Raw genomic sequence first — 25,957 nt, 5'->3', positions numbered from 1 at the left:
AATTATATAAGGTTTTTGGAAGATCAAATAAAAATTCTTTCAGGTTTTTGTTTGTAGTTAAGCACAAAGCTACACGAAGGGCTATCTGTGCTCTGGCCACCACGGGTATCGAAACTCGGTTTCTAGCGTTATAAGTCCGCAGATATGCCGCTGTGCCACTGGGGGGCGACTCCTTCAGGAAAAGTGAAACGGTTTCACAGACAACAAGCAAGCACATTAATCAACTCACGCGGATCTCTGCAGTTAACACGTGCAATCTCCAGAGAGAGAGAAAGAGAGGCTTAAATTGACGACACATCTTGATAAACTTTCCAAATACCTCCACTGCAGTGCACGTTTCGAATTTAAACGCATTTTTTATTAAATCCTTTATTGTGTTAATTGACATTATTAATACTAAAATATAATTGATTGGAATCTACCTCCCACTTGGTTGTGATCACGCGGTCATCTACTAACTCAGGGAGCCACAGAAAAATGTCGGAGGGGGGGGGGGGTAAATACCCAATATCCTTAGCTTCATCAGTCAGCGAAATTTTCTGGGGGGAATTGTGCTGAGAAAGTTTTGGAACCCTAACTACCTGTTATGATTACATCTGCTTGTGATGGATATATGATTATACGGTCGTCTGAATACACTGTAATAAAGATATGTCCATTTTTATAGTAACCCAAAATATGTGGACAATCTTATAACCATACTTGGATAAACTTGAGTTTTAAAGGGAAAATACGACTGTATGAATTATACTTTAGTAGGTTTTTTTTTTTAATAAGATGAAATTTTCGTCCATTAATCCTTCTCTTTTTTTGTTATATATATGTATGTATTTGCTTAACTCTTTATATATTTTAGGTCTATTTATTTCCATTGTAGTATTATTGTAATTTTGTACTAAAATGACACTTTTATATTACGTCTGATGGGTTTCAAAAACTGACCTTGAATTTTTCTGATAATCAGGCTCCAAAATTATTGACAGCAGTAATAGCGCCAGGAGCGATACAAAGGGTGTACTGTAACAGAGCCCCCAAACGCTAGGGTCCTCGTAATTTTTATGTGTTATAGAATTATTATATTTGATCAATTCTACATTTGATTTTTTTTAAATATCTTGTCCTTTTTATGTTTACTATAAAAGTGAACTAAGATTTAAAGGGTTTAATTTAAATCTCTGCACCAGGCCACAAAAAACCTGACGCTGGGCTTGATTCAAAGACGAGTGAAATTAGTATTTTGCCACGTAGAATACTTTCTTTTTTACTAGAGACAATTTATTCTTTTACATTTTATTAACGATAGCTGGAAATAACATGCTTTTGGTTTATGTTTTCACTTTTTTTTTACAGGCACGTCAAACGAAACAGTTATACTGCAAGATCTACTCAACACAAACTTACCAGCTTTAGCAATCGTTCTTGATAAACTTTTGGAACAGAAAGATGATTTGTCAGTTCAGAAAGTAAGTGGATGTTTGAATAAGATGTTCTTCAACATTCTACGTAATTAATAAAATTTAAGCGGCGGGTTAATCGCATTTTATAAGAACGCTGTTTTTGGTCGTGATTGATCGTGCTGAGTCTGATGACCATGATTACACATTATTATTTGTTGCTGTAATTTCCATTGTAGCACGCTTAGATGTAGGACGGAGAGTCTTAAAGTTGACGATACATCTTGATATACTTCCCACTCACTTTCTGCTGCAGTGAATGTCGATGTCAAAGACCGTTTTATACATATCATGTGTAGAAAAGTTCGTGGGTATGCAGCTAAGTGGTTTCACTGATATGTCGGGAAAGAGGATATCAGGAACACGATTTCATTCTCCTTGGTTCATAGAAACACTGGTATGAAAGTTTTTATTCTAATATAGCTGCTCGGTGTGAAGATAAAATTATAACCCAACAAGGAACTTTATTTACATTTTATGCCCAATTGCAAGTTGCCCATCCCTTATCTTGCTCGTTCAAGTATACTCAGACTTATGATTAATGTTGTATCCACTTTCAATCCTTTTCTTGCAAAATCTTTTAAATACAGTTTTCTGCACGTTTTCTTTCTCTCACCAGTGTTTATGGGGAACAGCCTGTGCACTGGTGGTTTATGCCCCTACTTTATGAATTATCTTGTGCGCCATTGACTATATCATTTTCACCTTTTAACAGTCACTTTTTTGGGTTGGGATTCTTGGATTCTTTCGTCCTGAACCAAATATTTAGGTAGTAAACGTTTGTGGTCCAACGTCTCGCACTTGCAATTATATGACATTGTATTACCATTTGCAGTCCGTTCAAATACAGTGCGATTAACCCTTAGTAATAGGTGAATGCTCACAAAAGGGCTTTTTTCCGTGTATAATTCTCATGGTGTGAACGGTGTTCACACGTTAGTCCTTTCTCCTACAGGTCTGCGTTATATGTCTTTGGAAGTTAACCCATCATACGGAAACAGAAGAAAGAAAACTAGTAATTTCTTCCTTTCTAGTTTACATAAGTATGGACATAAATACCATTCATAATTACGTTTTTGTGACATTTCTCAAATGGAAAATGCTATCATAAGTATATGACGTTTTCGAAAGTTTTAGGTTTCTTACTACTTAACACAAAGAAGCATTTGTAATTTTCGGAACAACAACAATAAAAAATAAATAAACTGGAGAGTGTTCGAAACTGTATATACTAACCGCGACCCGCAAAATATTTGCTGTAATTTTCATGCCATTTGCTTGTATTTTCCTTATTCTATCATTTTCACGCACGACATTTAAGCTACGCTTTCTCACAGGTATTATAAAAATGAAAGACTAACTGAGTAAGCATTACAGTTTCTTATAGCATACGAGGTAAATAAACGTTGTTGAGATTAACAGGACAGCAGAACTGTTAAATTATTTTAAATATTTGCTCAAATTAACGTTAAATATTTTATCTCACGTTCTTGCTTTCATCAACAACGTTTATTTGATTGTTAATGAAATTTTGATTTTCTTAAATAATCTAGCATCAATTTCTTAAGGGCCCGGCATGGCCAGGTGGTTAGGGCGCTCGACTCGCAATCTGAGGGCCGCGGGTTCGAATCCCCGTCCCACCAAACATGCTCGTCCTTTGAGCCGTGGGGGCGTTATAATGTGACGGTCAATCCCACTATTTGTTGGTAAAAGATTAGTCCAAGTGATGACTAGCTGCTTTCTCTCTAGTCTTACACTGCTAAATTAGGGACGGCTAGCGCAGATAGCCCTCGTGAAGTTTTGCGCGAAATTCAAAAACAAACAATTCCTCAAATAAATAAAATTCGATAACTTAGAAACAATTTAGTGAAATGTCTATGGGTACTTGTTTCCGTATTAGTTTAACTACTTTGTATTTGAAAACCATTAATTGTGAACTAGAATTTGTAATATTTCTAACTGGTAAGGATTTATGTTTATTACCTTGCACAAATAATTGTCGATTTACATTATTATTGTATGAGAATATCATGGTTTACAAGCCGAAGTAACATTTTATTTTACAAAGAAAATGTAGAAGTTGTTACACCTTGTTTGAAGGTTGAATGACATTAGGATTAGATTATACGTAGATATTTTACAGATGAATTTAATAAATAATGAAGTGTTTTCAATAAACATTTATATTTGGTTTACTTCCATGATATATATATATAATTTGTCTTAATTTCAAGTCGAATTTTCTAAAACAAATGGTGATTTATTTTTTAATTACTAGCGACTGGAATATCTTGGACTTCGTCAACATGTAGCAATGTCCTTAGAAACATTCACTAAGGCAAGAACAATAGCTGAGGAGATGTATCAACTTGCTAAAGATTTACATCAATCAACAACAACATATTATCTTGATGCTCAAGTAGCTATAACTACAGCATATAACTCACTATTCCAGGCCTGCATATGCTGTTTTCTTGTTTGCAGGTACCAAGGAGCTCTAGAAGAAGCAAAGGTAAAGGAAATCACTTTTTTGACTACGAAATCAACCCACGGGACATTTAATGCCATACAAAACTCGAGCACTTTAAGATATTCCGTAGATTTTTATTTCATGCTTTGTTCATACATATCGGAGATGTGACAGAGCAAAAGCGTAATACACTAAGAAATATTTACGATGTTAGTTAAAATATTATATTAAATTTGTATGTTATGCATGCACATCTATTAAAGATATTGGTGTTTTTTTAATACATATTTGTTTTGTCTCTATCACTCGTATATGGTACAGTGATGGTATTAGCACTTATTACATTATGCTTAAATGTCACAACTAATGTTCCCAATCAATGTGCGGAATAAATTTTTTCATATGCACCAGTATCAAGGCAGTGTGCGGATATGCGCTACCAGTTTATTTTTAGGGGGGGGGGGTATTTTTAGACCATTGGCCCTATTGAATCATTAGGCCGTTTCGCAGTGTTACCAGTTGGTTATTTGGGCTTTAGGCCTATCAACTGCCGGGGTCATTAAGGCCGTCAACGTGTTGAAACTCCTCACCAGTACTGAGGATGTGCGCGGTTGTATTAATGAAGTGCGCGGCACTTGGTTGGTTGTTGTGGATAATCTAGAAAAAAAAGTAAAGCTACAAGAAAGCGCTGAAGAGATACTGACATACAGGAGTGGCTTCAAATGGTGTCCTAATAATGTTCAATGTAAATAATTATTCACCCCATTTCTTGGAATCAACACCCAGTGTTACTTTTCTGAAAATAGTCTAAGCCCTGAATATACATCCAAAGATTAGTACGCTAAACTGATGCAGTGGGTGAATAAGAAAACAATAGTAATGATGGGAAACAGATGCACTTTTCCACTGGCTGTAACAGTACTTAAAAAAAGTCATTCCAGACTAAAAACAACAACAAAAGAACTAGGCTGTGGAAATTGTTTAGTTGTAAGTGACATTATAAGAAACCAGGATAGTCATAAATAATAAATAAATAACACATAACGTTAAAATCGATACACAATTAAACACATTTCTAAAATGTGGACTCTACATGTTTTGACGTTTACCATGCCATCATCAGCAGTGAACTTGCAAGACATAAGTGTCATATTTATTATTTTAACATTCTACACAAGTGCCATGAATTCTAAATTTAGCTTTCTTATTTGATCTATAGTTCTATTTACTAATGCAACTTTATAAGTGAAAGCAAGCAGGTATATTACAGCCATTGGAAACTAATTAACTAACTAGTCGTAAGCATAGAATTTGAGGTATGTGCTAAAACCAAAGACGTATATAAAGTAAAGGTTTGAATTTCCAAACATAAAGACCTAACTCTAAAAATCGGTTAGTACTGTTAGTTTACAATCAGCACATTTGAATAAATGATTAGAAAAAAAATCACTTCGCTATTCAATATCCTTGTTAGTTCAAATTGTTCTTAATCCTTAGTGGTTTTAACAGAAAAACAAAAGCGAAGACAAAGATATGTAAGAGAGAAGGGAATTCTGATTGAGAAAAAAAAACAAACAAGATCCTTCTATTCAAATTAAGTTTTCTTGAAGAAAATCCTTGTTTTTAAGTAAGTTTTTTGTACTGATCTGATCTTTAACATAATCAAAATCAGTCATTCCTACCTACACGTTGGTATTATACGTTATTTTGCACAACATCTCCATTCTCAATATTGTTTATTGATTCTAATCTAAAGTTGTATTATTTCTTATTGTCCATCAGAAATACCTTGACGAAGCAAAATGTGTAGCAGAAAAGTCTAATAATGATGATGACCACCAGATGGCGCTTATTCATCATGCAGATTGGCTATTGGCCAAAGGAAATTTGAATTATGCCATCAATGAATTTTTAGATCCCCTGCTTCATAAGAAAAACCTGAGTATGAAAAACAAAGGATTTTTATTACAGAAACTTGGAAATGCCTGCCGGTTAGTAATTATTCTACAATGTATGATGACATAACTCTTCATAAATGCAAATACAAGCTTTTAAAACACAAGTTATATTAATAACAATAAAGATATTGCTTTGCTGAATCTTACTATACCTGAAACGTTAGAAGTCATTTATGACGCGAGAAAAAATACGTCAAGACCACTTCCATTTTAGAATTATTTATTTCACTCTGCTACTTGATTAGTGCAGCCCCCCCCCCAGTGGCACAGCGGTATGTCTGCGGACTTACAACGCTAGAATCTGGGTTTCGATGCCCGTGGTGGGCACAGATAGCCCATTGTGGAGCTTTGTGCTTAATTACAAACAAACAAACAAATCATTAGTGCAATTCCCATGATTAAGTAAAGAAATGGACAAAATTAATAAGACGCTGTTACGTTTACAGCTCCGCAGCTCAGTGGGGACCTGCTAAGCATCATTTGAGAGAATCTATCCGTCTGGCTCAAAGTCTAGGAGATAAAGTGGCCGAATATGACCGGGCTACAGATCTTGGAAATGTGTACAGATCTGAAGGAAGAATTTCTGATGCCATAAAGCATCAATCTCGTCACATGGCTTTTGCATTTCAAAGAGGTCAGTTTATTTGTTAGTTAGACCTGATGTTCTTGTAATTATACTCTTAAGAAATTTAAATGAACACGACTATAAGAAGTCCATTATTAAAAGATAATTTTCAAGTTTCTGAATTCTGTAGGTGCAAATTTTACATCGTGTTAAAAGATTAAGAATTCATGTGTTCCGCATTAACGAGCCACTAGAATAATTGAAGGAGAATTCTTTATGAACTTTTAAAAATAATATACAATTTATTTAGGAATTTAGTGTTAACAAAAAGTGCCATATACAAATGTAAATTTGCATCTTTAGAATTGACTTCCAGTTATTCTTGGATTTGTACATGGCGAGTGTTTATTCGATACTTTTTTTTTTTTTTTACTGATATCGTTTTTGATGTGTAAAAGTCAAATAATACGTTCCATAAGTATAAGTTTTCATTAAAGTTGTATGCAGACTGAAGATAACTTCTTTCAATATCTTCAGTTTAAATAAACAAACTCTGTAGTTAGCACATGTGTTATGTGGGCTATTCGTTAAGAAATCAATAAAGGCTGATGTGAATAGTGGTGCAGAAGATGAAATGTAAGAGTTTGAAAGTGTTTTGATAATTTTTGGAAGAAAGGCGCACTTACAAATCGGCCAACAGATGGCAGGAACTTCTTATCTAGCGATGTATAATAGAAATCCCTGATGATAGATAGTTTTTACCAATTTAATTCCTAGGGGAAAATATCTATCTGTTCTAGTTTGTAATGATATTTTGTTTCGCTTTTTCAAAGTAATACATAAATAATAAAATGAAAGATTGGTTGAATTCAATGTATACAGTATTTCACCACACATTTTTTTGTGCTAGATATTTGAACGTTCCCTATGATATAAGTTTTGATTTGTTGTTGTTTTAAAGCAAAGCTACATAATAGGCTATCTGAGTTCTGTCCACAGTGAAGTATCGAATCTATTTCTAGCGTCGTATGTCCGTAACTTACCACTGATCCACCAGGGGGGGGGGGTTCAAGTTTTGATTTGTAACTAGCTTTTGCACTAGCTGTATTAAAGCATAAATAACTAATTCTCTCGCAGGAATCAATATTGTTTTACAAACTGAAAGGCTCCCCCCCTGTTGGCTTAGCGATTGGCTAGAGGGTTTATAACGCTAAAATTCGATGTGTGATTTCTGCTGCTGCTGACATATTACAAGTGGCATATCCTGCAGTTTTAAGTTTAACAACAAACAAATGATAATGATATAACAAGATGAGTGTAGGTGTCAGATGAGTGAATTTTAGGTTATTTAGTAATTCACAATAACCTTTTGCAGGAATTTAAAAGTTATAAACAACGAATTTGCAGCAAATGGAAAAACAACAACTTAGAATAGTTTGTTTTGAATTTCGCGTAAAGCTACACGAGGGCGCAAATACAAAAAATAAGGCCGTCCCTAATTTAGCAGTGTAAGACTAAAGGGAAGGCAGTTAGTCATCTCCACCAACCGCCAACTCTTGGGTTACTCTTTTACCAACGAATAATGGGATTGACCGTCACATTATAACGCCCCCACGGCTGAAAGGGCGAGCATGTTTGGTAGGACGGGGATTCGAACCCGCGACCCTCAGATTGCGAGTCGTGCGCCTCAACCACCTGGCCATGCCGGGCCTTAGAATAGTTAGTTGAATGAAATTCAGCAAAGTTCTTGACTTTTAGGTTAATTTTTGATATAATTACTTCAGTAAAGTATTGTTTAGATTGATTTAATTTCAACGAAAGTAAAAAGAATTTAATGGTTGACCCTTTTAATAGAAAGTACTCAAAAATATCCTACTATGTAAGACTAAGAATAAATACAGTTTCTAAAATTTCATGTAATGACATCATTAGACAAATGAATGCTTATTTGGAATTACAATTGTTATAATAAAACATTTATATTCTGTTTTTCACGAATTCAATTGCTGATTTTATTATTATTTTTTGATTTCACGAGATTCGTTCTTTCAGTTTGCTTCTTTTGTATTCTACCTATCAGCACTGACAAAAGTACTCTTATATTCATTGCTCATCTCAGGTTGATAAGTTACCTCGTCATTATTCAGAGAATAACACATATCACTAGGATAACATTGTCTTACATTCTCAACATACATGTATTTTGTTTTTCTTTTAGGGGACTTGTGGGGTCTGTCAGTAGCGTGTTTCAACATGGGATTTGCATACTTCTCCATTTCCCCTAAGCCGGATTTAGAAAGATCCATGATCTTTTTAGTTGTAAAGAATATCCTGTCTTTGAGAACACACAACGAACCCCTTCGAGGAATCGCTTTAAGCAATTTAGGAAAAGTGTTTTGTGGTAAGAAAAAATGGTATACAGAAGCACTGTTTACAATTTACTTTCCACGTAGAAATCTATGAAACATTACAGTGACAAATTATATAGTCTATACACCGCCCTTCTTCTTTAATTGAAGAAAAGTTGTTAATATTGAATATAACCCACAGACTTTACGCTTTGAACTTTTCCTAACATGTTTTGAATTATGTTTAATAAATCGCCGTTCAAGGCAAGGAAGGGAGTTATATTTGTCAAGTGTATGTGTGTACGTTAGATCGGTTGTTTAATTTCGAAAAATTGATTGATGTTTACTAAATTTGTTGGAAAAATTGAGGATTACTGAAGAATCAGACAAACTTTGTTTTAGAATAAACGTACCTCTTGGAAACAATGACGTAGGCTTTCAGAGGAAAGACGTGAAATCCTCTCTTCAGAATAACTGATTTTATTTTCACTAAAGTACTTTTATATTTTCACCATAAAGGTCACTGGATTAAAGATGGACCACAGGTGGCTTGTAGTCAAATTGACATATATATATATATATATATATACATTTCTCATTTTTGAATGCGGAAACAGCTAAGCAAACTTTACAGTATTTTGTTTAGTGTCGTAAAAACTGCTTACAGGTTTTAGGAGTTACTAGACAACCTTTGACCCGTTGGGTCACACACTATTCAGAGGTTATGAAGAATTCAAGCTAATTTCAATCTTGCACCGAAATGAAGGTTTATTTTGGGATAATTTACTTAAATATTTCAATCCATTCATGTTATTCATAATTCAAGAAAAGATATTTGATTGTTGATCGGGAGTAAAAGTAAAGACCATTTCATTTTTCAAAAAAGTGAAGTCAGGGTTTTCAGGTATTGTGATGAATTAGTTCATTATGTTGTGGTCTTTCGTCTTAAACCTTCTGCAAATAAGAAACAGTAACACTTTATTTTTTCTTCGAATTACCTATCATAACCAAGGCACATTATTGAGAAATTCTTCAAGATCTTGTTTTTGTCATCTTACGCCTTTTAATGAAGATGGGAACATTGACAAGGAAATAGATTTGAACAGAGAAGTTTCGTGAAGAGCGCGAACGGTAGTGTGATGGAAAATTACTCATGCTAGAAATTTTCATAAAAGTGACCCGAAAAACGGCGCTAATTCGGTAACTTGTGGCCCCGATGAAGTTTCGTAAAGAGCGCGAACGGTAGTGTGAATGATTTTTTGACTGAGAAAGTAAGCAAACAAACAATCTCAGAGTTTTAATAATACATAGATAGATAGATTTTTCAAGATCTTGTTTTTGTGATCTTACGCCTGTTAATGAAGATGGGAACATTGACAGGGAAATAATATAATAGCCAATACTCAACGAGAGGTTTTCGTTTATAAAATTTTGTTGTTGTTCTGGACATGGTTTTTATTTTATAATCTCGTCTCCATAGTTACTATTTGCAAATAGTCAATAATATTTTAGGTCCATTTTATTTTTCTTCTTTCTACGCGCCGTTATAACACATTTTCATCTCATCATTTAATTGCTATTGTGCATATATTGTTGTATAGAGGATATTTTAAAGTGATTCATTAGGTGAAATACGAATAGATAGATAGGTAAACCGATATGTGGCGCCATCTAGTGTACCTAAATTCATCTAGAAATTTTCATAAAAGTGACCCGCAAAACGGGGCTAACTCGGTAACCCGTGGCCCGATTTTAACGAAACTTGTTTTATTCTGTTTCTATTCTCATTTCATTACAAATATGGCGCTATTGTGCGCCGTTTTTGCTGTATTTAATTACAGACAAGCACACAAACAAACAATCTCAGAGTTTTAGTAGTATTTAGATAAATATAGTTTTCTTCTATAAAAGTTGCAATGTAATTTGAGTTTCATAAACACTGATTTAAAAAAAAATTAATTCTAAAAAACAGCCAAGTTAAAATAAAAGGGTTAGCTAATAAATATGCGATATCAAAAGAACGAAGTAATATATATACATATTTTACATTAATGTATGTCATATGTTATCTAATTTTTAAAAATGCCTTTAAAAAAGCTATAAGCTTTAGCCAATACTGTCGGATATCACTAATTTTTTCTCTAGATCACCCATCGACTTAATATTTTCCATCTACTACCATGTGGATGTGGGATGTTATTAGCCACTAAAACGTTTGAATAATGCTTTTCGGTTACTATACACCCTACAGATGTCATACCAGATGCATTCACTAGTCCAAACCAATATATATTTATATACATGTGTATGTGTTTCCCGCCTTACGTCATATTGTGCTTCCACAACGAGGAAAATAACAATAATTGTACCACTTGTTGATGATTCGTTTCTTCTAAAACAGATGTGAAGCTGCTGTTTTTGAATGTGTTACAAGAGTGTTTAGATATTTTCAGAAACATAAGAATAGTGGCATTCCAGCATTTGTAACAATTGTGGCAATACCCCAGAAAAAATACCAAAAGTTCGGTCCTGTATATAGACTCACAGCGGTGTTACTCCATTATTTTAACATAAGAATAGTGGCATTCCAGCATTTGAAACAATTGTGGCAATACCCCAGAAAAAATACCAAAAGTTCGGCCCTGTATATAGACTCACAGCAGTGTTACTCCATTATTTTAACATAAGAATAGTGGCATTCCAGCATTTGAAACAATTGTGGCAATACCCCGGGCTATTGCCACAATTGTTCCAAATGCTGGACTGCCACTATTCTTATGTTAAAATAATGGAGTAACACCGCTGTGAGTCTATATACAGGACCGAACTTTTGGTATTTTTTCTAGAAAAAATACCAAAAGTTCGGTCCTGTATATAGATAGACTCACAGCAGTGTTACTCCATTATTTTAACTTGGCTGGTGCCTCTAGATTCCGTAACCATTTCCACACACCCCAAGTAATAATTGCGAAATGGTTTATTTGTGAATTTGGAAATTAATTGACTACGTGTTTTGTGCATTTATAAAAATGTTTTCGTTTTAGTTTCAGTACTTGTTATTATAAATTTCCGTTTTTTTTTCCGTTGCCAGATCACATCTTCTAGCTCCACTGATGGAACAGCTCCTGCTACTTCCCAGGGTAAGATAAGTTTATTTTAGAATTGGTTTTACTGATTTTCGCACAAATATTCATCAAATATTAACGCCAAGTTTCTGTCTATTGGATGGTATTGTATTTTTGACAGTTTTCTAACGTTAAGCTATAAGCGAACTCATCGTACGAGTTACAAATTTTTAGTAATTCCATCAGCTAGTTTTTTTGCTCCCACTGCGAAACATCCTAAAGTGAGACATTTTGATTTGTCCCTGTACATCCGCCTGTCCCGATCTTGTGAACGGGATATATTAAGATTTAATGGAATGATTTTGACCAAAATTGTACAACAGGTACTACATACAACGTTTTACACGTGATTAACGTTTGGTCAGGGGTCAAAGGTTAAGGTCACAAGATCACTGGTACATATAAAATCTTCTGCGGTCTTGTGGACAGGTATTACATCATCAAATGAGGAGGGGGGGGGGTCTTAAGCACGTAATATTAATGGTGGCATAGGTGTTTCATAAACACGAATTGCACTTGTTTATTGCTTGTCTCGGAGTATGTTTCAATGATTTTTATTTTTAAACTGTAACCTCTATTATACACTGATATTCCATCATTAACTCTGCCCAGTTAGGTACATATAGTCGGTTTGATTTTATTACCATTGATATGAAACTCGCCCGCCTTCGATATGTTTAGAGCATAGTTAATTTCTGTTATAAAGTATAACTGCAATTCGGCAGCTAAATTTAAATTATCATCTCATTTCCAGGAGGCGTTGAGATCAATTTAAGTAAAAAAGCAACCATATTCTTCAAAAATACAGTTTTTACTAACGTGGTACGTTTTGGTCCAAAGCCTTCTGAAAGTTAAACAAAAAATAAAATAAAAACAGCAATCGCTTAAAACAAACATAATTAACGGTTGCCATGTTAGTATTTTTTTGTTAACAGGAAAGTTAAAGTTTACATACTCCCAGTTAAACACTATATTAAATTAGGTACATTATTCACTAGGTTAGTTTTCAACACTGATCTCTGTGGGTAGTTTACTTTAATCAAAAGTTATTATAAAATAAGTCGATGAGTTTGCGTGCTAGAGTAAATTACTTAATACACAGTTCAAAGAATCTGCGTCAAATGTTTAAAAGGTCTGTGACTTACGAAAGGATTTTGCCTATTGGTTGTCAGCACCCACTAAAAAATCAATTTGTAAACCGCACGGTGATAGAATGTATCTTGTCGTTCGCGGAAATATAACTGTTTTTGTTTGTTTAAGTTGTTTGACGCGACTTATTTTAGGCTTAGTTGCTTAATTAAAACATTCCAAATTCTTAGAAAGTTTGGATATCTTCTTATTTGTAGTATGTTCTTTTTTTAAGGTATTAACTTGAAATCAATAAATATACTTAGTGCTGTGTGAGGAATAAATACCCGTTAAACCATTCTTTATTTTGTTTCTTACTTGCAGAGGAAGATACTTCAAAAACCAGTCGTGGGAGTGAACCAGAGAATCATTTTGAGGACTTGAAAAAACCAGGGCACGTAAAAACAAAACACCGAAACCGTTCAGGTACAATTTTCTTGTAGCATCGTTTTAGCACCTCAGTGTGTGAAAAATAGTGGCTCCACGTGAAACCAATAGAGAATTTTACTTTGTTGTGTCTATGAACAAGAGTTTTCAATTTGGAATATCAACCCTTAAACAACTGAAAAAGGAACTGAGTTTATTTACAGTTTTAATTATGATTCAAATGTTTAACTTACAGCCACAAAAAAATTTGTTCGCAAGAAGTATCATATTAAGTTGCAACTAATTAAGACAGGAATTAATTAATAGCTTAACTTTCAACATGGTTGATATGTATTTAAAACAAGTGAAAGGATGAAGTAAAATAGCACAGAGAAAATGTATAGGTTTTCAGCAACGGAAGGCACTATAAAACACTTTTACAGTTTCGAAAAAAGACTACATGTCATTTACGTGCTACGTAAAGTGTATTAATTTATTTCTCAGTAAGGGGCCGAAGGCTGCCTGGAGGGGTCACCTGTTTTAAACATTCGCACCACTATACAGTAGTGTGTTGTTTGTCAGTTAGTCAGTAGACACTCAAATGGCGTCACATAAGGAATCCATAACGTTGCAGTTTGTACTGTCGTGATATCAGTAAAACGTGCGCTTGCCATGAATCACGAAAATAATTATGTACTTTATAGGTTACAACACAGCATGACATATGAACTTCAAAAGCGAGAAACAAAAATACTTTTCTACTCTTAATTTTGGTTTTATTTACTCTTGAAACAGAACACTTTCGGGAACCCTGCGGAAGTACATCTAGTATTAGATGTCCCCTGTAAGAGAGCGGTACGTTTAAGGACATACAGCGCCTGTATCTGGGGTTTCATTCCCCACGATGGACAGAGCGCATTGTGTAGATCTGCGCCAAAATAAGCAAAGAATTATATTAGATAATTTGAAAGAAAAAAAAAGTAGAGTACAGAATAGTTACTTATATATTTAATACAGTTTTTCATTGATTACTTTAGGTTCTACAGACAAGTCCTTGACAAAGAAATTTAAAACTGCAGAGTTTGAAGAAGGGTTCCGTAAAGAAGCGAAGCGAGTCTGTGCCAAAGCTAAGAAGAAACTCAGAAAGCGATTACTGGCCAAACTTTATGAGGAACAGAGGAAATCTGACCCAGAGAGTGAAAATGAAGAGTTGCTAAAAAACGCAACGGACAACAAAACCCCGTGTTCAGATAATCAAGTTGTTTCTCAGTTAAGCCTAATATGGAGGCAACGGCGGCTATTATACAGCTGTCATACAGTAAGACGACGCAAACTAAAGTCGGGTTTAGACATGATTGCTAAGCCACATCGTAAAAAGAAATCAAAATCACTAAGCATACAAAAACTTCTGAAGAAAGATTTACTGAAGGAGCAAACACGTTTAGCACCGTTAGAAGGCACTTTCGAGGGGATCGGAGAAAAAGTGAGTCTTTCAAGCAGTTGTTTAACAATACTATTTAAAAATAACGGAAAAACTGAGAAAAATAAATCAAGACACAAACAGGCGCCACATCTAAATATTACTCCTGGAAAAACATTCATGTTATGAGTGTAGGTATAAATAACCACCTCATGCACGTAGTTTTTCTTATCTTTCAATTTTTTGTATTCAGGGGTAACACACACAACGCTTTTACTTAATGCTTTGCTTAATAGTTTCTACTCGATATAACCACGTAGTGTCCATTATCTGGTTTTTATATAAGTTCGGGGTGAGGACTATCCGTGACTAACTGAATCTGGATTCTGTCTAAGCCCATACTATCTGGTGTACGTAAACTCTCCATAATTATGATGTACTGCTTATCTATCCGTGAATTATTAAATATCAGTATTTTTTTATATATATATACACACACACCTAAAATCTCTATCTATAAATAAAAAAAATGCATTATTACATCGTTCCTTGTGTGCCACGTAAATACTGGGGTATCAAAATATCGGCCTATCTTGCAAAGACAGAGAAGAAGAAAAAAGGGTCTTGCAGACTACTTCAGATTGTAAACACCTATAGCAACGTGAGCGATCACGTGACATCTTGTCACTTATAGATCACGGGAGTGGTGTTTATGGATCATATCAAGTAGATCTGCAGTATATATAATTTAGATCTAACACAAACTGACTAATCTTGTTAAACCGAGAGGCCAGCAAAGGGTGGGTCAGTCGAAGTGCGTGTTATATATGCTTCAACAAAGATGTTTAGTTCATTTTCTTAATGATTTGAATAGATAACACTTCATCACTGAAATACCAATCAGTTTCGAAAAGTTAACATCAACAGAAAGGAACCATATGTTTCATAACACGATGCCGTCATAGGGTTCGATATAGAAAAACACGTAACAATCGGGCAAAAAAACAGAACGCATAAAACAAAGTTATTTAAGTTCTATTAAATTTAATCAGCTAAAAGAACGTTTACGGGTGTTTCTGTGCTAAAGAAGATTTGTTTTTGTAACCCCGAGCTTCTCGCCTTTCGGGAGAAGCACTTGTTCGAGCAAGAGACATTTTAAGAGCTCGAAAATGCGATAGTTCAAATATAAATTATGTTAATATAAGTAAAATTTGAAAAAAAAAGATTTGGGAGTCTTGAAGAACTGTGACTTGCTTTTACACTATTTTAAAATATTAATGAGACGTAGAGAAATCAGTAAAATGTGTGCTTTATACAGAGTGAAGGTATTAAATATTAATGGAATTATGGTTTTTCGGCCCATATTACCATTACATTTCAACCGCTGTAATAAAATCCTAGTAATGATGATGAGAAGTAGAGAAATCAGTAAAATGTGTGCTTTATACAGAGTGAAGGTATTAAATATTAATGGAATTATGGTTTTTCGGCCCATATTACCATTACATTTCAACCGCTGTAATAAAATCCTAGTGTCATTTCAGTTTTCTAAACTGATTTCAGAATAAATCTAACAGGAAACGTAGAGTTTGTTTTTGCCGACGCCCAGAAAGTGTTCTCTTCTCATCGTTACTAATACAAGTATTTAACCATGTTTCTTTTTCTTGTTTCAGCACCAGGTGCCGTTTGACTTTTCCAATGGAGCTCCTCCGGAGATGAAACGTATCATGGTAAACAAAGCTTTGGGAGAGACCATTCTTCATCGAGCGGCTAGGTTAGGCTACGCGGTGAGTGTTCCCGTCTTGCAAAAATATTTTACACCAATCTTATATTACTACTTTCGTATCGGAACTAATGGAGTTAGTTAGTCGTGTGTCCAGGATATGCTGCTGTTTCAATTCTCTGACTGCTTGATAAAGCCAATTATTCTAGAAGCCTAAATTAGTGCTGAAATGATCCACGTATAAGATCACAAAACCTCTAATGTATTTTGAGCAGGATTTCCACTTCTTAGTGTATGTTTCACAGCTTTTATTCTCGTTAATGTTGGTGTTAGATATCATACTTTTCTTAGTGTATCTATCATAGGTTCTGTTGTTTCCAGTGTGTGTGTTACAGGTTTACTTGTTTCCAATGTATGTGTATTAAAAGTTTTGCTGGAAACAAGTAAACCTGTAACACACACACTGGAAACAATGGATGTGTATTAAAAGTTTTGTTGTTTCCAGTGTGTGTGTGTTACAGATTTACTTGTTTCCAGTGTATGTGTATTAAAAGTTTTGTTGTTTCCTGTGTGTGTGTTACAGGTTTACTTGTTTCCAGTGTATGTGTATTAAAAGTTTTGTTGTTTCCTGTGTATTACAGACTCTGTTGTTTCTAGCCTGTGTATGTTACAAGTTGTATTCGTTCGAGTGTGTGTAACACTGGCTTTTTTTACATGCTAATAATTTAAATTACATGTAAATAGTAAGGTTTGATTTACATCAAATAGTTTGTTTAAATTTGTACCGAAGTTTTATAGGATTAATTCAGGGGTTAAATACACTGTCACGTTTTGTTTTTTTAATTTGTGAAATCTGTAATTGTGTGAGCAGTTCAGGAAAGTCACTCTATTGGCAGATTTAATCTGTAATTGTGTGAGCAGTTCAGGAAAGCCACTCTATTGGCAGATTTTAAATATGCAGATTCTTTCTTTCTTTTTTTACAGGAAGTGGTTTTATACTGTCTAGAAACTAATTACTGTGATGTCAACGCACGAGATAATGCCGGCTACACTCCTCTACATGAATCCTGCTCGCGCGGAAACCTCGAGATAGCAAGCGCACTTGTGCAGTATGGAGCTGATGTCAGTGCGAGTGCAGCGGGAGGAATCAGGTATATTGTATATATATCACCACAGAACACCTTCTGTTGGAAACAGCCTAACACCATTAGAAACGTAAGATTCAAAGGAAATAAAAGTTATCAAGTCCCATCTCTAGCCACAAAAACCTTAACTATTAGCCGTACTTTTTAAAAAGGGGGACCACGTAACAGTACTTACAGTTAAGAAGCATATAATAAGGACTGAATTTGCCCGATTCACAATTTGATCGTTGCTGGTTTTATCAGGTCAAATTACATTGATATCAGTTTAAGAGTATGGTTTGTGTATTTAAATTGCTAAATATTTCACGCGTAATTTGTGATTATTATCCACATTTTAAGTTAACTGATTACCGCAGATTATCGTTAAACCATCTAGTTTTGTAGCACGGTTCTTTTCGTTAATAATTTTTATATTGCATTAATAAACTTACTTTTTATCATACCATATGAGCTAGGCATTGATGCTGAAAACGTTGGTTTGAACATTTAGGAAACAACATTTGTAGTTTTCAAACTGTCTGAAAAACTCATTATTTACTTCCTTAATAATAATTTGCTGTAAAAGCTAAGTAGGCCTTAAAAGTGTTGAGGTTTCAAACTGTCTGAAAACCTCATTCTTTACTTCCTTAATAATAATTTGCAGTAAAAGCTAAGTAGGCCTTAAAAGTGTTGAGGTTTCAAACTGCCTGATAACCTCATTCTTTACTTCCTTGTTAATAATTTGCAACACAAGCTAAGTAGGCCTTCAAAATATTTGGGATGTGAAATATACAGAGTATTCTAAATCACTATTGGCCTCTTGTTTTTCAGACCGCTCCATGACGCTGTGGAGAACGATCACGTGGAAATAGTGCGCTTGTTGTTGTCCCACGGCGCTGATCCTACTATCGCCACGTATTCTGGTCTCACGTCTCTAAAGCTGGCGAGGTCGTCCATCATGGCCAAGTTCCTACGAGGTGAGTGTTAGTGTTCGAGTTGAAATTGTAAAATATGAAAAAAGTTAAAACAAAACTAAAGCAAGACACGCACACACACACACAGTGTTTCGTCAAATTAATAAACAAACATCACTACGTTAAATTATTTTTGTTTTTTTTCAAGTTGATTTGTGAAGCGAGTAGTAGTAGTACATGTTTGAATTTTTCTTTAGCGGTTTGATTGAAGCGTTCTTTGTTTTAAAGGGATGTTTCCTTTAAAGAAAACCATTTTACGACTTAGCACGTCGAGATGTAGATGTAGACTACTAATGTGTAATCATTATCTGATCCTCTCGTTGTCTAGTGTTATTTAGAAGTGTGTAATCATTATCTGATCATCTCGTTGTCTAGTGTTGTTTAGAAATGTGTAATCATTATCTGATCCTCTCGTTGTCTAGTGTTATTTAGAAGTGTGTAATCATTATCTGATCCTCTCGTTGTCTAGTGTTATTTAGAAGTGTGTAATCATTATCTGATTCTCTCGTTGTCTAGTGTTATTTAGAAATGTGTAATCATTATCTCGTTGTCAATATTTTTGTGTGATATATTATTAGAGCATGTTATTAATTGTCCAGGTTTCTTGGCCGATGCAACTGGAGAAACCGAGAGTGGTTTAGTTCTACCGTGGAAGTTCCAAGGATCTTCTTCTTGCCTTGGTAAACTGTTTCAGCATTTTGTATTTTTAGTCGCGACTCCTAGAACAACTCTTAGTTTCTTTTCTTTTTTTCAAGTACAAACTTTTAGCTCATAGCTCCGTTACCTCTTGACCTATTTGAGATCTAAATATAGTTTTGGACTCAGGAGGTCCAACCCTTGTCAACTGATGTATTTGACCACGTCCAAGGTCTCGTAGATCAATTTATTGTAATCCTGCTTAAAAGAATTTCAATTTGATGGTAGGCTGGTTGGTAGTGATCCTGATTAGTATTAAAATCGAATCGGGTATACGAGCGCCCCACGTTTGGTATTGCTGGTGCACACAAATATAGCTAATAAAAGGGAAACAAAAGTCTCATAGATTAATTTACTTCAGTCCTGCCTAAAAGAATTTCAAGTGCCGCGGCTATTGAGGATTCCCTTTTGTTTTTCTTTTTAAATTAAATTTAACGAGTCAAAATTGATTACTGATCTACTTCGTTGTAAATGAATATACCAAAATTAGTCAACGTAGTCTATTTTGTCTATACTCCAATAACTTAAAAATATGGGTTCTTATTATTTGGAAACTGGGTCGAATATGGCTTAATGGTTAGCGTTAGGCAATTGATCGAAAGGTCTGAGGCTCGAGATGAGATGCTGCTGAATCTCGAAGATAGGTCTTTGACCTGACCGTTTAACTCAGTGCGCATAAGTTTCCGTTCAGTCTGTTTAGTTGGACTCGAATTTTCTTTGGAAATTATCCCAAAGTTCGTTGTAAATTACAATTATCCCCGATAACGGTTGTATATATAACAAATGTAGGTCAAAATGAAATTGTGGTATCTCAACATCCATAAATGTTACGGTAGGAAAGAAGAAGAAAAACTTTTCTAGTTTAGTTAACTGGCATACTTATAATTAACAATGTGTAGTGATTAATGTTTATCCCGCTTCAAAGTGCTCAAAATGTATTTAAATAAATCACCCGTGTTTAGTGCGGACTAATGTATAAAAGTTTACACTAAGTCTGTGTCAGAAGTATGATATACAGGTAGCATATCCCGTATGCTTTAGTTAGTGTCGTTGCAAGTACTAACTGGAATACATGTATATATATATCAATCATACAAAGAAAACGTGAATTTTTACAGCGTTTATTTAACTTGTACTACAAGACCCGCTATTAAATCAATCTCTGTAAAAAAAAAAATGAATTATTTAAAGATACCAGTTTTTTTTTTTATGTTATTCAAAAATAATTGTTTACCTTTCAGATGCCAAGGAAACAGGCTATGACATCTGGGAAGGGCTTCCCCTAGACTCTGAGAACGAAACTGAGGAAAAGGACGACTTCTTGTTCGAGGTGAGCGACACTCCTCACCTCCCGACTTTCCGCCTACAGTTGCCTGGCAACACCAGCAAGGCGTAAGTACGCCAGAAGTGCTACAGCTGCTGATGATTCCAGCAACTAGGTTTATATTAATACTTCAAAACCAACTGACTTCTATTGTGTCTAAACCGAATATACATTTCGTATGACATTGCACTAAAATGTACATTTTGCTGTGATACCTTTGACCATTAGTAGACAGGTTCAGGTAAATTTAAAAAAATACTATAGGGAATATAAGAACAATTTGATTAGTTTTGTTAATATAACGGGTAAATTTAAATGTGAGCAACAGTAACTGAAACGAATCGCATTTACCTTCAACTTTTTGTATAGTCGAATGAAAGCTCCCCGGTGGGACAGCGGTAAGTCTACGGACTTGCAACGCTAAAATCCGGGGTTTGATTAACAGTTTAGCGCTATCATTTCTATCGTGACGAGCCGGGATCTATTCCACTGTAAACGCAGTGCTCAAAACACAAAAATTTGGTAATAATAATAATAATAACTAACGCGTCTGATTAACACGAGCGTATTTGCGTATTTTCTCAACAAACAAAAAAATAGTTAGTTACCTTAGTTTCAACGTTTTCATCATCATTTTGTTTGTAAAAACGACGTCTCGTTGGAACTCTAAAAGTATAGGAGGGTTCGTGCGCGAAACTGCAAACGCACGGTGGCGCCAGTATTGATGCGGTCCCATCACTGGACCAACATGCTTCAGTCAATAAGCCTGTTTGAGCGGTACATGAATTTCACTTTTTTCCTCATTTATTTTACCAGTTTTACTAAAATTACTGAGAAATGTGAAAAAATTGGAATCTTAGCATAATTTATAGGCTTAAGATAGTTTCCTGGGGTGTGGCATCTACTGGCTGGATGAAGCGTTTTTAAGTATTGTTGAAATATTAGTCTCTGTCAGGTATCATGCATTACATAAGCCTAGTCATAGGCCTATAAAAATAATTTTCTAGATTAAACTTGGCTAAGTGTGACGTGGTGGGTGGTGTATTTTGAAAATACAATTTTAAAACTTGACTGAACATAAAAAGGTTATAAAATGGGAATAATTAGACAAATTTCTAAATGAAAAGCAGAGTTATTGAAAACATTATTAAACATAGGCCTACCATAGCTAGCTTCAAATACATAGATGTCAAACACAAAGTGGTCATGACAAACAACAAGTCCTTTATTTGGTTTCCACTGGGCTCATCTGAATGTATGAAACCACCTTCTAGACAATCCCAGATTTGAAGGCCACGAATGACCACATTTCTTAGAAGTTCTAGGCACACAAAAAGTCGTTTGAGCCATTTTGGAGATATTATGTTTATGAAGCAAACGGAAAGCACGATAACATGGCGCGACAAAGAACATGAAGAATATAAACATCCCAGTATCTGACTATAGACAAGGACTGCATCGCTACTGGCGCCCTCTACTAGTATAATTAGTACGGTCCCTCACAGTACTATTCATTTCTAGCTATACTTTGCTTTATCTGAGGAGATCAAAAAGGCCTCCTCTAGCAGATAATCATATTTCAATATGATTTTCTTAATAACCTGTGTGTTAATGGTTTTCCGTGTCGATAAATTCCATTTTTTTTGGATGGAGATAAACGGATAAAAAATTAATTGACTTGTTTTATTATTCTGCTTTACTCTGCAAATTATTGTAACAAATACCTTTAACGAAAAAAAATAAACCCCAGTAACTTTTGGGATGAAAAACAAATCGGTTATCTTCAACTGATAAATAAAATAAAATTTCTGAGAAAAGATTAAAGACAGTTGCCCAAAAACGTTACAAATCGATATATGTAAGAATTCGACAGGTTGATGTTTTTTCTGTGCTGTTCTTTCGAAACATCATGCGTAAATTCTAATGTTACAGACAGATTTTATTTATCTATTTTATGCAGGATCTGTAACTGCCTCCGTCTGACAGACGTATTAAACCAGATAGGCCTAAGCAGGGAGAAATTTAAGTTCGTTCACAGCTACATCGAAATATTTCCCGTACCCAAACACGAAATTGAAACGAGTGCCACCTGCAGTCAACTTCTGACAGGCACGCGACTGGACAGCCTGCTAGCAGATGCGGCCAATGATGGAAGCACAAACATCGATGTGGTACAACTGGACAACAATATTAGAGATATTTTGGGTATCGAAACAGTAACACTAAGATAGTATCATCTGTTAGTTCGTTCGAAACAGATGAACAAATGGGTTGTGGAAAAACTCGTACAATTTCAAACAGTTTACGAGAATTCGTTATAGACGTGGCAGCTGGTCAGCGATGACGTGCGTCGTAGGTCGTAGATGTGTTGTTTGTATGGCACACGAAAATACAGTGACTGGCTCAAACCGTAAGAATAATATATCATAAAAATTGTTGAGTTTTTGAATAATAGCTACTTGTGTCCAAAATATATATATATATAAAAAGATTATTAGTGAACATTTTTTATTGTTTTCTAAAGTCTTCTATGTTGCAAACCTTGAAAAGACATTCCTCCCCCTCCCCCTAGTGACGTATATGGAGCCTGTTTGTCTGTTTGTATCCTGTGTAAAATGTTCCTGATCAGAGATAGGTTTTATGGGATAACAATGAATAAAATATGTTAGCTTATGTGAATTTTGATATGTATATGTGCTGAAACCATGTGTTGTAAATATGTAGATATTGTGATGAACGTGTGGTGACGTAATAGTGCCTATTTCATCTTTCGATCTGATCTGGTCATCAATATTCTTTAACAAATTCAATAAAAAGCATGTTTTTTTCAGGGGCTGTGTTTGATTCTATTCCTTATCCTAAAAGCACTGTGAAAAACATGTATTTATACAATTAAACGTGAAGTCTTCTCACTTGATACTTTCTACTTGTAATAATCTTTTATTAGCCATACATAATGGATAATGCATAACTTAGAAATAATAACAAAATTCGTATTTTACAGCTTATCATTGAAAATACACAATTACATCTGTAATTCCAGTGACTATACAGATGCATACAATGACTGGCCACTTACTAGGACCTTCAACTAATATGGAGTTCGGTCACCTTTCTCCACAACAGTAGCCTGAAGTAGGCGTGTCATCGGCCCCACAAGGCTTAATTATAGCTTGTTCGTAGAGGCGTGGATTATGGTGGTGACCTTGCTGGGCAGGGCAGATTACTGAAGGCTCCAGTTGTGGACAATTAAAATGTGATGGATTGTTGCATTATAATCTTGGAAAAGGCCTTTGTCCATCACAGTAAAAGTAGCATTGTGGAACGGATATGATCAGTAAAACTTTCATGTACACTGTAGAGGTTGTAACCCCTGGTACGAGAACGCCTCCTACAGTCGGAACAACACAAGAAGGAACCAAATGCATCATGTGGCTTTCTCCATACTTTTTGAGAGGAGCGCGCTCTAGTAGTTTGCGTATCGGAATGGGAATCGGAAAGCCCACATTTCGCTACTCGTTGTCTCCAAAAACATAGCAACGGTCAAATTACGTTATTCTATTACATTAGCCAAAGAGTTTGTGATAGGTGTTGTTGACTAGCTGCTTTTTCTTACCAGTTTCAAAATTATGAACGGGTAGCGAAGGCAGCCTTGTGTGGCTATATCGAACACAAACCATATGTTTTCTTTATCGTCATTAGAGAAGCATCTTTGACTACATCTTGCACTTCAAACATCATTTGAGTTGTTTCTTGGACATTTTCGGCTTTGATTTGACGTTTTTAATGTTCTGTTGGAGACAGTGAAATACTTGCAATGTTTGAAGGGAAAAATCAATTGAAAAACACTGATATATGTTGCACTTTACAGATACGCTCAATCGGCTCTTGCACACACACCCACCACTAGTAGCTCAGCGGTAAATCTGATGGCTTACAATGTTTCGATATTCGTAGTGGGCACAGCAGAGATAGCCCATTGCGTAGCTTTGCGATTAGCAACAAACAATTCTCTCTTTTCTTCGATCATCTACCGACAGTTAGCGCTAATCATATTTGATTGTATTGTCCTTCAGAATTTTACTGCTGATGAGAGACATTTGAACAAGTTTAAAAAGTTGTCCCTTTGAAATTCGGATAGATGCTTGTTCTCCACTGTGTTGCAGGCTTACCATGATATGGCTTAGATATCTACTTTTGTATAGCTTGAAATACCACCGACTCATCAAAGTTCGTGTCATTGGTCATATGGAAATAGTTTTCTACAAATGTATACTGGAATCTAAAGTGGTCAATTTACTCTGTAACCAATTATTACAAATTAGACCACACATATCTATCCAAAAACTATTGACCAATAATGGTCATTTTGTAGCTAATTTATTATTAATACCTATATCATCATACATGATTAAGTGTATAATATGCATTGTACGAAACTCAAGTAATCGAAGCTGTGATAAAACAAACATCATTGGTTTTTGGATGTTTCACTCATGTGGAGAGCCATCTGGTGGATGGAAATCGGTAAATAACGGTATCTGTTGCAAACTGCTGTAAGTGATACATTTGCTAGAACATTAATACTAACCAGACCATCATCTGCAACAAAGGGAACAAACTTCGAGACTGAATCGGATGTTCGCAGTCGTTTGTATCACGTATGAATATTTCTCGTAAATTATCAATCGGAACGTGTCATCACTATAGTTTTATGACGTTGATCTTAATGTGTAATCGATAACATCTCGTCAAAACTACAGTATAATGGACTTATCATTTCTTATTTATTCAAGTAAATCCTTAAAAAAATAATTTGAGAAAAGCACATCAAACCTTATGATTACTTTCAAGTACATAGGAAACTTCATTAATTAAAGATATGATTAACTAAAACATAAATACGTATTACCAAAAGCAACATTTCGAAACAATTGCATAACTTGCAATAATCTTTAATTTCTTCTTATAACGTACACATGAAACTGTCATGCTAGTAGCATCACGCATGGTGTGAAATAATTAACTGTTACTTTTACAACGCAGCATTAACACCAGAATCTTAGATTCGCAGCCTGAAGCACTAAACCACACCCGGCCCGTATATTGAAATAAACAGACATTTTAGCTTCTACAGTGGAGCGTTTTCCGGCCTGTGTACGGGGTTACGTAACAGATATGCAGAGTGATTCAAACGTGCATATATATATATATATATATATATATATATATATATAACTAATAATAATATCTACTATATATGTCGTACTATACTCTTACCG

The 25,957-nt window shown here is 34.9% G+C and overlaps 1 protein-coding gene across 1 annotated transcript in view; it reads left to right on the top strand.

The window, feature by feature from the left end:
- LOC106470912 (tetratricopeptide repeat protein 28-like) overlaps window positions 1-25,957 on the top strand; it is a 60,846-nt gene that overhangs the window by 5,763 nt on the left and 29,126 nt on the right. Inside the window, exons 3-7 of the mRNA XM_013931493.2 lie at window positions 1,351-1,463; window positions 3,733-3,966; window positions 5,707-5,915; window positions 6,329-6,516; window positions 8,666-8,848. Coding sequence (XP_013786947.1) covers window positions 1,351-1,463; window positions 3,733-3,966; window positions 5,707-5,915; window positions 6,329-6,516; window positions 8,666-8,848 — 927 coding nt within the window. The remainder of the gene's footprint in view (window positions 1-1,350; window positions 1,464-3,732; window positions 3,967-5,706; window positions 5,916-6,328; window positions 6,517-8,665; window positions 8,849-25,957) is intronic.

The sequence above is a fragment of the Limulus polyphemus genome, unplaced genomic scaffold (assembly GCF_000517525.1).
Source record: "Limulus polyphemus unplaced genomic scaffold, Limulus_polyphemus-2.1.2 Scaffold107, whole genome shotgun sequence".
In the NCBI taxonomy this organism is placed as follows: Eukaryota; Metazoa; Arthropoda; class Merostomata; order Xiphosura; family Limulidae; genus Limulus; species Limulus polyphemus.
The sequence above is the reverse complement of the archived record's forward strand: the minus strand, read 5'-3'. Positions and strand labels throughout refer to the sequence as shown.